General features: G+C 40.5%; 1 protein-coding gene across 1 annotated transcript in view; it reads right to left on the reverse strand.

Annotated features, from left to right (window-relative positions):
- Nucleotides 1–16,035, reverse strand: part of LOC311236922 (polyunsaturated fatty acid 5-lipoxygenase-like) — a 94,194-nt gene that overhangs the window by 61,400 nt on the left and 16,759 nt on the right. Inside the window, exons 5-7 of the mRNA XM_084324718.1 lie at nucleotides 12,075–12,197; nucleotides 4,376–4,482; nucleotides 1–139 (exon numbers count right to left, since the gene is read on the reverse strand). The exon at nucleotides 1–139 is cut by the window's left edge and continues 34 nt beyond it. Of these exons, the coding sequence (XP_084180844.1) occupies nucleotides 1–139; nucleotides 4,376–4,482; nucleotides 12,075–12,197 (369 nt within the window). The remainder of the gene's footprint in view (nucleotides 140–4,375; nucleotides 4,483–12,074; nucleotides 12,198–16,035) is intronic.

A 16,035-nucleotide genomic window follows, 5' to 3' on the forward strand; every position in this document is an offset into this window, starting at 1 on the left:
AGACATTTGGCCACCATCTCATGTGTAACGGGGAACTTCTCTGGGATCTTCTTGCATTTCTCGATGACCACCGGGTTGCAGCCATTCAGGAACTGGTAACCGAACATCCAGTCCTCCTTCCAGTGCTGCATGACGTACTCTGAGGAATAGGGTTAGAGTAGGGTTAGTCCTCCTCCCGGTGCCACATGACGTACTCTGAGGAATAGGGTTAGAGTAGGGTTAGTCCTCCTCCCGGTGCTGCATGACGTACTCTGAGGAATAGGGTTAGAGTAGGGTTAGTCCTCCTCCCGGTGCTGCATGACGTACTCTGAGGAATAGGGTTAGAGTAGGGTTAGTCCTCCTCCCGGTGCTGCATGACGTGGGAGGTGTAGTCTGATGTCACTGGTTGTTCCACCCGTATAGGGATTTATCACTGGGAAAATGGATTTTTTTTGTAACAATTCTGCCGCATGGAAATTGAAAGGCTTTCCATTTATTTGCACAAAATGAGTTCCCTTCTATCACTATCACAAACATGCACCATTGAGAAAGTTTACCGTCAGAAGCGTCAGAACACCATGGTTGGATGCTGAACTAAAAGAATATATGATAGAACGTAATCGAGCTAAATTAATAGCAAATACATCAGGTTATAAATCAGACTGGGAGGTATATTGTAAATTAAGAAATGTTGTTACAAAATGTAATAAAAAGAAGAAGAAATTGTATTATGAAAATAGGTTTAATTATATAAAAAATGACCGTAAATTATTATGGAATACTCTAAATGAAATAATGGGCAGGAATAAGAAACCTACCCCATCCTTTCTAGAAACAGAAGGAAAATTCCTCACCAAACCAGTTGAGATTGCTAATCATATTAACAATTATTTTATTGGAAAAGTAGATAATTTAAGGAATAATATGCAAACAATAGATAATGGAAAATCTTATTTATTAATAAAGAATAAAATAATGAAAGATAAAAATTGTCAATTTAATTTTGATAGCGTGACTATAAGTAATGTAGAACATATGTTAAGTACCACTAAAAACAAACCACCAGGTGTTGACGGTCTTGACGGGAAACTTCTGAAATTGGTCCCTGATTTAATTGCCCCTGCTATCTGTCATATTATAAATCAATCCTTTAGTGAATGTTTGTATCCGCAACAGTGGAAAACTGCCAAAGTAATACCACTGCCAAAAAATTTGAAATTGCCATTCTCAGGATCTAATAGTCGTCCCATAAGTTTACTGCCAGTTTTGAGTAAACTGATGGAAAGAATAGTAAGTGAACAGATTAAAAGCTACTTTTCTTTTAACACATTGACCACTGATTTTCAACATGCATATCGTGAAGGACATTCAACAGCGACTGCTTTAACCCAAATGACGGATGATTGGCTGAAAGAGATAGATAAAAAGAAAATGGTTGGAGCTGTCTTGCTTGATTTTACTGCAGCATTCGACATCATAGATCACAAATTCTTACTTAAAAAACTTGAATGTTACGGTTTCTCCTCATCTGCACTATCTTGGATGCAAACTTATTTAGCAAACCGGAAACAAATAGTTTTTTTTAATGGGAGTTACTCAGAAGTTAAAATGGTAAGGTGTGGAGTACCCCAAGGAAGTTGCCTTGGGCCTTTGCTCTACACCATATTTACAAATGACATGCCTCTTGTCCTAAATAAGTCCTATATTTCTATGTATGCAGATGATTCAACGATTTACACATCAGCCTCAACAGCCAATGAATTAAATACGGTCCTAAAGGCAGAGTTGCAATCAGTGATGGAATGGATAAAGAATAACAAACTAGTTCTAAACATATCAAAGACAAGTAGCATCATTTTCGGTTCAAACCATACTCTAAGAACGAACCCAGTCTTGAAACTTTTGATAAGTGATGTGGTAATTAATCAAGTCCAGGAGACTAAACTCCTAGGGGTAACATTAGACAGTAAATTGTCATGGTCACACCATATAAACAATATAGTAGTGAAAATGGGAAGAGGGATTTCTGTTGTTAAAAGATGTGCTCATTTGTTACCACTAAATTCTATCAAACAGGTCATTCAAGCTCTGGTTTTGTCAAATCTTGACTATTGTCCTGCAGTATGGTTGAATGTAACGACGAGTAAACTGAAAAAATTACAAATGGTACAAAACAAAGCAGCACGTATAGCGCTTCGCTGTGAGTACAGAACTAATGTTGCAGCGATGCACAGTTGTTTAACTTGGTTACTTGTCAAACATAAATTACTCTGCTCACTCCTTGTATTCACTAGGAATATTTTTGTTACAAAGATCCCCTCAATTTTATATAACAATTTGTCAATAAGTCTTGACAGACACAACCATTCCACCAGACATGCTTCTGCACAAGGTTTTACACTTCCAAAAGTGAGGTCGAATGCAATGAAGCAAACTGTCATGTTCCGTGGTATGCAGGAATGGAACTCTCTTCCCAGACATGTTAAGCAGGAGAATAGTAAATGCCGTTTCAAAATCTTGGTAAAACAACATTTTCAACCAAAGAAATTGACATTCCCTAATAGATAGTGTGTACGTAAATTAAAATGTATGTGTCTGATAAATAGATAGGTATATATGGATGAAAAGGCATGTGTCTGATAGGGATATATTGTTAAAATATTGTATAATTTTGTATTTTTATATTGTATTATGAATTTGATTAGGGTTTTTATTGTTGTTTTAATTGTCTGTATGACATGTAAATGTTGTGAGTGTAGAAGGGTTTTTATTGTTGTTTTAATGGTCTGTATGTCATGTAAATGTTATGAGTGTATAAGGGTTTTTATTGTTGTTTTAATTGTCTGTATGACATGTAAATGTTGTGAGTGTATACGTCTGTAACTGTATTTTATGTGTTATGGACCCCAGGAAGAATAGCCCCAGCACTGCTGTGGCTAATGGGGATCCAAATAAACTTAAACTTAAACTAACATTATTGTTTAAGCATTTTTGGTTGAAATAAAATTTGGCGATTTATTTTTTATGATTAATTGCGAATATTTTCATGTTGCAAAACGTTTCAAAACGCCTGAAAATTGCATACCCAAGGTAATCTGCAATTTATTATACTTTATACTTATAGCACATGCATGAGTCTGGTCTCTTTTGAAAGGAAACATTCTGAATTGTCATCCATAACAGGAAGAATCACTCTGAGTGCTTTTTGAATTTTTAAGTTAAGTTAAGGTTTTACAGGTATTTTTTCTTATTCCATTTGAATTATCTTGCAAACAGAGGCCTCTTACAGGTTCCAGCTGATAGGTATGACCTGGAAGACACAATAGCCTAAAGCCTTATCTGGTACAGGTCCAAAGTTGATAACAATACCACAGAAAATGAGTGTTTTACACTATTTCTAATGGTATGTCTATGCGTTTTTACAAAATGGCCACTTGGGAGTCTCCAAATGTGTAAATGTCACACAATTTCGTATTCCAGTGTGAACTGGTCACACTCCTGAACTAACCGATTATACGCAAATGAACAATAAAGAAGATGGACGTGAACATGGAGGACAATGAAGTCACAGTTTAATTTATAAGTTGAATTCTGCATTTATTTAAAAGTTTTTTGGACCTTATGGTGTCCTTGTTTTGTTCTTGAATTATTGTGATGTTTCTTCTTGACTTGTTTAAAGAAGACATGTGCGGCCCATGGGGACATTAACGTGTGTTGTCGGGCCGTACAAATAAATGTGATTTGATTTGATTTAATTCAGTGGTGAGACCTGTATCTGATTTAGGACCACATCATGTGAATCTGATTTACTTGTGTTTAGGGCTGTACCGAATGCTTCGAAGCTTCGATCATAATGTTGACATTCGAATTCTAAATCAACATTCGATTTTTTTTATTTTTTATAAAATATTAATATATTTTGTCTATTCAATCTGTTTAAACCAATGGTGGTTTTCTTCACAGTTGCAGTTAAAGATTAGGCTACACTAATATTATAGTATTATACTATAAGACGTCACCATCACTTTCATACCAACCGCGCCCTTATTGGATTATTTATGTTGACGAAACTGATGATTTATATTCATTAAAGAAAGTTGATTTAATAAAAGGAAAAGACTCATTTAATCAGATTAATCACTTTATTCAAATTGAGGATTTAGTTTAAAAGTAAAAAAAATTGTATAGACATTCGAAGCTTCGTTCGAATACTTCAATCGAACCTTCGAATGTTAAAAAATGACATTCGGTACAGCCCTACTTGTGTTATATACCATACACGTGACCTGGGAGCGGGTTAGGGTTAGATGGGAGAGGGTTAGATGGGAGAGGGTTAGGGTTAGATGGGAGAGGGTTAGGGTTAGGGTGGGAGAGGTTGTTCACGGCTGAGGCAGACCTGAGATCGTGTTCTTGATTCTGACGAAGATCGTCTCGAAGTCAGCGAAGTCACCCCAGGAGGACTGGAACATATGCATAAACTGGTTCATGCACAGGTTCTCTATCCTGAGGGAGAGAACAATATCATCATCATCATCAAGTTTCTAGTTCAAGTTTCTTTATTAGTTGTCATACAAAAATACAGAATACTTTTATATGAAATGCTTTTTTTCTGTTATGCTCCTGAGAGTGTGCTAGATAAAAATTAGGGATGTCCGATATTATCGGCCTACCGATATTATCGGCCGATATCGGCATTAAAATGTGATATCGGAAAATATCGGTATCGGTTTTACATTTCTATAACCTTTATTTACCCAGGCAAGCAAGTAAGAACTAATTCTGATTTTATTTATTGTCAAAAGTATGCATAATGTTGTGTTAATTCCACAACAAGAGATATGTAATGTTAACCCTTTAATCGCCAAAAAAAGCTGTAGGACGTCTTTCCCTGCCATGCTCATTCTGCCAAAGACGCTGTACCACGCCTTTGATATCAATATTTCAAAAATCTGTGTATAAAATATTTCGAAATCATATTTCTCCCCCGGAGACTTGAGATCTACTGTTGAGCCCCTCTCAACTCTCCAACGGTTCAAGAGCGCCATCTGGTGGCCGATCGGCGGATCGCCCAGGGCGGAAACAGGAAATGAAAGCTGGTGCTCATTTCAATTCGGTCCGATCACTCGCTAATAGTCTCAGGACTCGAGCTGATCACAACGGATAGCAATCCGTTACCAATAACTCGATAAACAACATGATTTGGACGTATATACTATTATACAACCTGGAAATGGATAGAATATTTCTACATCCCATAATAGGAATATTTCCATGCTCATCGCCCAACGGCGCGAGGAAGCTACGGTAAGATTCAACGTTATTTTTTAACATCTTCGATACTAACTGCTCTAATGATCATATCACCCACACTAGATGAATCATCTAACGTTGGCCACGGAATTATAAACGACCCCCCCCCCATCCGGTCATCATCAGATCATACGTAGTAACTTCTAGAAGTACGTCCATTTGAAATTTTTTATCTCGCGCATATTCCTATCAAACTGTATTTCATCATCAATATAATGCATTTGGAGCTATAAATCGCGTTCTGGAGAACGCTGCAGAAAACGATAAAAACATACTTATACTTTAGACCGTATTTTAGTATGAATATGTGAATGAAAAAGTATAACGTTGCTACACCCTGAACAATAGATATAGGACGTTGAATGGGCCATAGTAATGTCAATTTAGCAATACAATTTAAAAAGTTATAGCCCTGCAAAGAAGGGGAACTTCTCCATGTTAAATAGGGCTGGCGAAGGATGGTAAAGTATGCATTTAAGCATGGCGATCAAAGGGTTAATTACCTGAAATTATTCAATTTTTTGGGGGGGAAACCCTGCATATATCGGTATCAGTTGATATCGGTTGAAATCGGTATCGGAAATTAAGAGTTGGACAATATCGGTATATCGGTATCTGTAAAAAAGCCAATATCGAGCATCCCTAATAAAAAATAGATAAAGTATCAAATAGAAAGTTAAAAGTACGTCAACAAAGTGTAAATAAAAGTGTTATTATATACAATATACAATACAGAGTAGAAAACATTTTGTAATTGAGTTACAATACAATACAGTATACAGAACAATGCAGAAATGGGATGAGGTACAACGTAGGGTAAGGTGCAATGAGGTATGAATTGTAGTGCAAATCTCTTTACCAATAAATATAAAGTGTGTTAAAGTGTCTAAAGTGGGTAAAGTGGGTGCTACAGTGAGTTGTTTATTTAAAGTGAGTGTGTACATGTGGATGTGTGTGCTGTGAGTGTATTTGATGGTTTTGTTACATATAGTGTTATTGTTGTTGAGCATGCATCATCATCATCATCATCATCATCATCATTATCATCATCATCATCATCATCATCATGCAACTAACGGCTGCAGAACTCAAGAACTCTTAGGAATGTCTGACTTTGATTGATTGATTGATTGATTTGTACTGCTAAATACAAAAAAAAACGGTATGCATGATGTTCAGCAAACGACCAGTCAGAATCACAAGATCTAATGTGTTTTTGGGGGGGGGGAACTGGAATTGGTTTCCCATTCCAAGTACCTCGGCATCATCTTGGACTCGAACCTATCCTTTAAGAAACATGTCTAAAAAGTTAAACGCACAATTAATTTCAATTTAGTTAATTTTAGACAAATCCGGCCTTTTTTAACAGTTGATGCTGCCAAAACGTATCTTCATTGCATGATATTCTCACATATTGAATACTGCTTCACAAACTGGTCATTTGCTGGTGTCACTGTCATGAAACACATCGAACAGCTTTATCATAGAGCCATCAAGGTATTTGCCAGGAAACCATTGGCATACCACCATTGCAATATTTTGAAACAATATAGCTTTTTGAGCTTTGAAAATGTCAAAGTCTTAAAAAGCTCTTGTTTCATCTACAAATGCCTACATGGACTAGCTCCCCCTCCTGTACAGGAATTCATCTACAAAAAAATAAACACTGGCCTCTGCACCAGGTCAGACACCAGAGGTGACTGCATGGTCCAAAGTAGACTGACCACGTTTGGCCAAAACGTCCTGTCCATAAAAGGCAATCAAACATGGAACAGTCTCCCCATTTCCATAAGGGAAAGCCCCACCCTTGCTTCTTTTAGAGGGCAACTAAAAAAATTGCTGAAGTCCAACCAGTCATGTGAACACATGTGACATGCTGTTATGTATTTGTACATTTCTTACTGTTTCTATGAGTCCAGTTTTTATGTTTGGGGACAACGGATGGAAATTAGCCTCGTGCTAAATCCGGCAATTTTTACACTCCACAGTGTTCATTAATTTTGCATTGTCCCGTCCAAATAAACGGGGGGGGGGGGGGGGGGGGGGTGTATTGATTGATTGATTGAAAACTTTATTAACAGATTGCAGAATGGCAATACAGTACGGCTCAATACACACAATTGTTAAGGGGATGCAGACCAGAGAAAGACTTTCGTCTTGTTTACATCAGGGTCCCCCATTTTCAATCCATCAGGACATATATGAACATACACGACATACAGATAGAACAGTACTGCTACATCTATACATTTATGACATACCAGATGCAAATACAGTACTGTTTGTGATACAAAAAGAGTCCAGAAAAGAGAGTATATACATTTGACGTAAAAACTGTACATTGGAGGAGGTTGGGTGGGTGGGGGGGGGGGGGGGGGGGGGAAACACTGTACAACTGTACAAGCAAAACTGTACATCGGAATATTGACAAGTTAAGTGTGTCTGACTCTTAACCACCAAAACCTGCACGGACTACAACGTATATATAGTATAGATATAGATATCTGACGTATATCATGCCAGTTACGGTACCTTGTGTATACGGTTTACTTTTACAGATTATAATTCTTTATTGCCCATATTTACGTATAATATAACCGATAGGGCATACAGACCCTCATCTGCATTTTTATATTCAGAGTTAATTATATTGTTTACACTGTTTATCTAATTGGATTGCCTATATGTGTCTTTCTACTATTACCCTGCCCATACCTATACCTCTCTCCCCCATGCTGCTATTACCCTGCCCATACCTGTACCTCCCCACCCCCTCCACCATGCTGCTATTACCCTGCCCTTACCTGTACCTCCCCACCCCCATGCTGCTATTACCCTGCCCTTACCTGTACCTCCCCTCCCCCCTCCACCATGCTGATATTACCCTGCCCATACCTGTACCTCCCCTCCCCCCTCCACCATGCTGCTATTACCCTGCCCTTACCTGTACCTCCCCTCCCCCCTCCACCATGCTGCTATTACCCTGCCCTTACCTGTACCTCCCCTCCCCCCTCCACCATGCTGCTATTACCCTGCCCTTACCTGTACCTCCCCTCCCCCCTCCACCATGCTGCTATTACCCTGCCCATACCTGTGCCTCCCCACCCCCCTCCACTATGCTGCTATTACCCTGCCCATACCTGTACCTCCCCTCCCCCCTCCACCATGCTGCTATTACCCTGCCCTTACCTGTACCTCCCCTCCCCCCTCCACCATGCTGCTATTACCCTGCCCATACCTGTACCTCCCCTCCCCCCTCCCCCATGCTGCTATTACCCTGCCCATACCTGTACCTCCCCTCCCCCCTCCCCCATGCTGCTATTACCCTGCCCTTACCTGTACCTCCCCTCCCCCCTCCACCATGCTGCTATTACCCTGCCCTTACCTGTACCTCCCCTCCCCCCTCCCCCATGCTGCTATTACCCTGCCCATACCTGTACCTACCCTCCCCCCTCCCCCATGCTGCTATTACCCTGCCCATACCTGTACCTCCCCTCCCCCCTCCACCATGCTGCTATTACCCTGCCCATACCTGTACCTCCCCTCCCCCCTCCCCCATGCTGCTATTACCCTGCCCATACCTGTACCTCCCCACCCCCTCCACCATGCTGCTATTACCCTGCCCTTACCTGTACCTGCTAGGACGCCCACATTTCCCCAAGGGGATCAATAAAGGAATATCTTATCTTATCTTATCGTACCATCACCTTTCCCTTGATGATCACGTCATATCGGCTTAACGCTTGTGGCTCAAATCGTACGTTTCAAAACCGAAGATCAATAAATGTGAGAAAAGAGAGACGGGTCGTATAGAGGAAGTAAATCAGCTGCATGGTGTAGTAAAACTCTGATCTAAATGTGACCGTGCCCACAAGTCATGTAGTAAAACTCTGATCTAAATGTGACCGTGCCCACAAGTCATGTAGTAAAACTCTGATCTAAATGTGACCGTGCCCACAAGTCATGTAGTAAAACTCTGATCTAAATGTGACCGTGCCCACAAGTCATGTAGTAAAACTCTGATCTAAATGTGACCGTGCCCACAAGTCATGTAAGTCAGATCGCATAAAATACTTTTTTTCATATTATCACAGTTTGAATGTTTAAGAACATATTTACTATAAAAGTGAACAGTTATAGTATTGATTGATTGATTGATTGATTTAAAACTTTATTAACAGATTGCAGAATGGGTACAATACAGTACGGCTCAATACACACAAAGGGAATGCAGACCAGAAAAATACTTTTGTCTTGTTTACATCAGGGTCCCTCATTTTCAATTCATAATGACATTTATGACATACATGACATACAGATAGACAGTACTGTTTAAAGATCCTAAAAGAAAATATATACATTCGAGGGAGAAGAAACTGTACATTGGAGGGGGTTGGGTGTGGGGAGGGGGGTTTGGACATTTACCGGGGTCAGTTTCGAATTGCAGTCTACCGTAGGTGCTCCTTGAAAGTGGTTTTAAAAGTGGGTAGTGATTCACATTCCTTTACAGCTTTGGAGGGCGTTCCACATTGTTGTGGCATAATTGCGAAACATGTTTAGTCCCTTGTTTGAGCCGAATCTGGGTTTAACATGATTTGTGGAGCTCCCTCTGGTGTTGTGGTTGTGGTATTCACTGACCTTTGGGAAGTATTTCGACATGTACATGGGTACCTTAGTGGTGTAGTGTATCTTGTAGACCAGGCCCATTGCAAGTTACTGTACTCTGTCGTCTACTCTAAGCCATCCTAGGTAGTCAAAGTTGGCAGGGGTGAGGTGGGTTTTAGGAGTAAGGTCAAGCAGTAGTCTGACCAGTTTGTTTTGTGATGTTTGTAATCTTGTTTTTAGTGCATTTGAGGTGCTTTGGTACCATGAGGTGCAAGCATAGTCGTAGTACCCTTGAATGAGTGCTCCTGCCAGAGTCTTCAGGGTATTCTTGTTTACCAGTGAGGAGATCCGGTACAAGAATCTAGTTCGTTGGTTGACTTTTTTGATTACATTGGTTGCCATTTTGTCACAGGAAAGATTTGCCTCTAGGATGGAGCCCAGGTAGGTAATTTCATCTTTCCTTGTGACAATATTGTCACCCACTGTAACTGAGAAGCCGTCGGTCTTGCTGAGTTTGTTATTTGAACCGAAGAGAATGGACTCTGTTTTACCCAGGTGTAATTAAGCATTACATCACGTGCAGGAGTGTGTTATACGAATTAGATCATGCCTAGGGGTGGTTGTTAGGCCCGACACACAACTTTAAGTGATGTAATGCGTTTTTACAATGGCCGAATTCACCCAACCTTATTGCTATACAATAAACACACAGTAATTGAAGCATAATGGAGATTTATTCACAAAACCATCCACAGATAAAGTAGATCCAATAGTAGATCCACTAGTAGACACCAGAGTGAGCTCCACAAACCATGTTAAACCCAGATTCGGCTCAAACAAGGGACTAAACGCCCTACCCACAGCTGTAAAGGAATGTGAATCACTACCCACTTTCAAAACCAAAAGAGAGCACCTACGGGAGACTGCAATTCGAAACTGGCCCCTGTAAATGTCCTAACCCAACCCCCTCCAATGTACAGTAAATGTCCTAACCCAATAATACACAAGACCCTTTTCTTGGGACCAAGTAAGGTTTCATCGATAATCCAATCTACAGTTACAGTCTCTCCTCCTATCCGCTATCAGAGCCCATAGAGCGCATCAGTAATTGACAGCCCTAAAGGGACAGGCGCACTTTTACCAGGCAGGTTGCTGCTACAATATATATATTTTTTTAATCCTCTTTTTCTCCGCCTGATTTTAAATTTTTTTCCCCATTCCAATTTAGTCGTTATGCCAATTCCCCCCCTCCCCTACCTGGTTGTTGTGCGCATGTTCCCCCTACTGGTCGGTACAGGGGAACCCTGAAGTCCACCGCATGCTTCCTCCGACACATGCAGAGACAGCCAGTGGCTCTTTTTTCACCTGGCAGCGAGGACTCTCATTGGTGAAGCGTAACGCGTGGGAGGTCACGCTGCCTTCACCATTTCCTGCCTTTCACTGAGCAGACGCCCAGACCTGACCTGTAGGCGTCGCTGTCCACAACGCCAGATTACCACCCACGACTTCCCTCCCCCTAACCCAGCCAAACGAGTTAGTATGACGACCGGCCCAAGCCGCAGGGCAATGCTGACTCCGGGAGTCGAGACCGCAGCCTCTTGCATTGGTGACGAGCGCAATCTCTGCTACGCCACCCGACCGCCTTGCTCTGTTACAATCTTAACATTTAGAATGAACTTTAACATTTAGAATGAACTGTATCTTAACATTTAGACTCCTCTGGGTCCACTTCCTGATGGTCTCTCTCTACAATCTTCACACGTTGAAAAGACAGCTCTGTACAGCCCTGGCCTATTTTATTTTATTTTATAATTATATTCTATTATTTTATTTTAACTATGTTTATATTCCATATTATATTTTATTCTACCCTTTATTTAATTCTACCTTAATTGTCTGTCTGTTAATGTCGCAAACCAAACAACCAAATCAAATTCCTTCTAAGTGCAAACTACTTGGCAATAAAGACCTTTCTGATTCAGATTTTAAAAAGTCCACGTTATAGAGGCTCTGAGGTTAAAGGTTAAAGCTCTGAGCCGTCAGCTGTGTGACACTGCATCAGCGACCATGGGCCGGTCCACACGTCCTGTAGAGGAGTTAGGGGTAAGGTTAGAGGTTAGAGGTTAGAGGTTAGAGGTTAGAGGTTAGAGGTTAGAGGTTAGGGTTAGAGGAGTACATACGCCTTGCTGTAATTCAGGATGAAGTCCACTCCCTTCTCGTAATCGAACTGGATGTCTCGAGGCAAGTCGCTGTGTCTGTCGGCGTCGATGCTCATGGGGAATCCTGGCTGCCACTCCTTCCATCTGTGAAGAACAGTCATTATTATAGTTCCTGTGTTAATTCTAGTTCCTGTGTTCATTACAGTCATTATAGTTCCTGTGTTCATAATAGTTCCTGTGTTCATTACAGTCATTATAGTTCCTGTGTTCATTATAGTTCATGTGGTCATTACAGTCATTATAGTTCCTGTGTTCATTATAGTTCCTGTGTTCATTATAGTTCCTGTGTTCATTACAGTCATTATAGTTCCTGTGTTCATTACAGTCATTATAGTTCATGTGTTCATTACAGTCATTATAGTTCCTGTGTTCATTATAGTTCCTGTGTTCATTATAGTTCATGTGTACATTACAGTTACTGTGTTCATTACATTCATTATAGTTCCTGTGTTCATTACAGTCATTATAGTTCCTGTGTTCATTATAGTTCCTGTGTTCATTATAGTTCCTGTGTTCATTATAGTTCCTGTGTTCTTTACAGTCATTATAGTTCCTGTGTTCATTATAGTTCCTGTGTTCATTATAGGTCCTGTGTTCATTACAGTTCCTGTGTTCATTACATGCATTATAGTTCCTGTGTTCATTACAGTTCCTGTGTTCATTATAGTTCCTGTGTTCATTATAGTTCCTGTGTTCATTCTAGTTCATGTGTTCATTATAGTTCATGTGTTCATTACAGTCATTATAGTTCCTGTGTTCATTATAGTTCCTGTGTTAATTCTAGTTCCTGTGTTCATTACAGTCATTATAGTTCCTGTGTTCATTATAGTTCCTGTGTTCATTATAGTTCCTGTGTTCATTACAGTCATTATAGTTCCTGTGTTCATTATAGTTCCTGTGTTCATTATAGTTCCTGTGTTTGTTACAGTTCCTGTGTTCATTACAGTCATTATAGTTCCTGTGTTCATTATAGTTCCTGTGTTCATTATAGTTCCTGTGTTTGTTACAGTTCCTGTGTTCATTACAGTCATTATAGTTCCTGTGTTCATTATAGTTCCTGTGTTCATTATAGTTTCTGTGTTCATTACAGTTCCTGTGTTCATTACATTCATTATAGTTCCTGTGTTCATTATAGTTCCTGTGTTCATTATAGTTCCTGTGTTCATTATAGTTACTGTGTTCATTACAATCATTATAGTTCCTGTGTTCATTATAGTTCCTGTGTTCATTATAGTTCATGTGTTCATTACAGTCATTATAGTTCCTGTGTTCATTACAGTCATTATAGTTCCTGTGTTCATTATAGTTCCTGTGTTCATTATAGTTCCTGTGTTCATTACAGTCATTATAGTTCCTGTGTTCATTATAGTTCCTGTGTTCATTACAGTCATTATAGTTCCTGTGTTCACTATAGTTCCTGTGTTCATTACAGTCATTATAGTTCCTGTGTTCATTATAGTTCCTGTGTTCATTACATTCATTATAGTTCCTGTGTTCATTATAGTTCCTGTGTTCATTATAGTTCCTGTGTTCATTATGGTTCCTGTGTTCATTACAGTCATTATAGTTCCTGTGTTCATTATAGTTCCTGTGTTCATTGCAGTCATTATAGTTCCTGTGTTCATTATAGTTCCTGTGTTCATTACATTCATTATAGTTCCTGTGTTCATTATAGTTCCTGTGTTCATTACAGTCATTATAGTTCCTGTGTTCATTACAGTTCCTGTGTTCATTACAGTCATTATAGTTCCTGTGTTCATTATAGTTCCTGTGTTCATTATAGTTTCAAGTTTCTCAAGTTTCTTTAATAGTTGTCATACAGAAGTACAGAATACTTTTATACAAAATGCTTCTTACTGTTTCGCCCAGAGACTGTGTTAGACAAGATAAGTATGAAATAAAATAGTATAGCATGTAAAATAGAAGTAAAAATAGAGGTCACAGTGTTCAGTATAGACATATGTACAATGTTCGATGCAGAATAGAAGTAACTGAGTTACCATACAATATACAATATACTATGCAATGTACTAATATACAATACTATAGTGCAGAGCAGAAATGGGATGGGGTACAATTTAGGTACAATTTACAGTAAGGTGTACGAGTTGTAGTGCAAATCCTTTACCAATAAATATAAAGTGTAAAGTGTGTTTAGGTGTTCTAAAGTGTGTAAAGTGGGTGCTGCAGTGAGTTGTTTGTTTAAAGTGAGTGTGTGCGTGTGGATGTGTGTGCTGTGTGCATTTGATGGTTGTTGCATAGTGTTAATTGTTCGTTGAGCAGCCTGATGGCCTGGGGATAGAAGCTTCTTCTGAGTCTTTCTGTGCTCGCCTTAAGACTCCGGTATCGCTTGCCTGACCGCAGCAGTTCAAAGAGGCAGTTGTTCGGGTGGCTGGAGTCCTTGATGATTATCTTAGCCTTCCCCCTGCACCGCTTGTTGTAAATGTTCTGGAGGGTGGGAAGCCCCCCTCCAATTGTGCGTTCGGCTGAACGTGTCACTCTTTGTAGTCTGCTACGGTCTTGTGCAGTGCTTTTTTTTATCCACTTTTTCTCCCATTTTCTATATTTTCTCCCATTCCAATTTCGTATCATCCAATTCAACCCTCCCCTGTCACGGACGCTGTTTCTTGCCTCCCACAAGCCGGCTGCAATGTGGACTAAGTCATACATAGCACAAGTCCCCTCCGGTACTTGAGGTAACAGCAGTCGCATCTTTTCACCTGCGCAGCTCGATCTTTCAGTGGCGAGGAGTAAAGCGTGGGAGGCTCACGCTGCCCCCGACACTTCCTGATTCTACTGCGCAGGCGCACCAACCGACCTGTAGGAGTCGCTGTCCACAACGCCCTGATTCCCACCCATCAGTTTCCCACCCCCTAATACGGCCAATGTGTATTAGTACGGACGACCAGCTAAACTGAAAGCAAATGTGGAGCGCTGGGCTCGAACTGGCGAGCCCAGCGTCTCCAGCATTTCGTGGTGAGCGCCTTGCCCACTACGCCACGTAGCCGCCCTTGGTCTTGTGCAGTGCTATTCCCAAACCAGGAGGTGATGTTGCCAGTCAGGATGCTCTCGATTGTACATGAGTAGAAGTTCCTAAGGATCTTCTGACTGACTTGGAACTTCCTTAGGCGCCTGAGGAAGTAGAGGCGGTGTCGTGCCTTCTTCACAACACTGTCAATGTGTGTGGTCCATGTCAAGTCCTCGGATATGTGGGCTCCGAGGTACTTGAAACTGTTCACTCTCTCAACCGGTGCCCCGTCGATGCTGAGGGGGCTGTAGTCCTTGACCCCCGACCTCCTGAAGTCCACAATCATCTCTTTTGTTTTGCTGACGTTCAGGGAGAGGCAGTTCTCCTGACACCACTGTGACAGATTCTCTACCTCTTCCAGGCAGGCCCTCTCGTCGTTGGCAGAGATCAGGCCCACCACTACTGTGTCATCAGCAAATTTGATGATTGTGTTGTTGTTCCGCTGTGCCACGCAGTCATGTGTGTACAGGGAGTAGAGGAGGGGGCTCAGAACACAGCCCTGGGGGGCCCCTATGTTGAGCGTGATGGATGAGGAGGTGCAGTTGCCTGCTCTTACCACCTGGGGTCTGCCCGTTCCTGTGTTCATTATAGTTCCTGTGTTCATTATAGTTTCTGTGTTCATTACAGTTCCTGTGTTCATTACATTCATTATAGTTCCTGTGTTCATTATAGTTCCTGTGTTCATTATAGTTCCTGTGTTCATTACAATCATTATAGTTCCTGTGTTCATTATAGTTCCTGTGTTCATTATAGTTCATGTGTTCATTACAGTCATTATAGTTCCTGTGTTCATTACAGTCATTATAGTTCCTGTGTTCATTATAGTTCCTGTGTTCATTACAGTCATTATAGTTCCTGTGTTCATTATAGTTCCTGTGTTCATTACAGTCATTA

The sequence above is a fragment of the Notolepis coatsorum genome (genome assembly GCF_963971535.1).
Source record: "Notolepis coatsorum genome assembly, chromosome: 11".
Classification (NCBI taxonomy): domain Eukaryota; kingdom Metazoa; phylum Chordata; class Actinopteri; order Aulopiformes; family Paralepididae; genus Notolepis; species Notolepis coatsorum.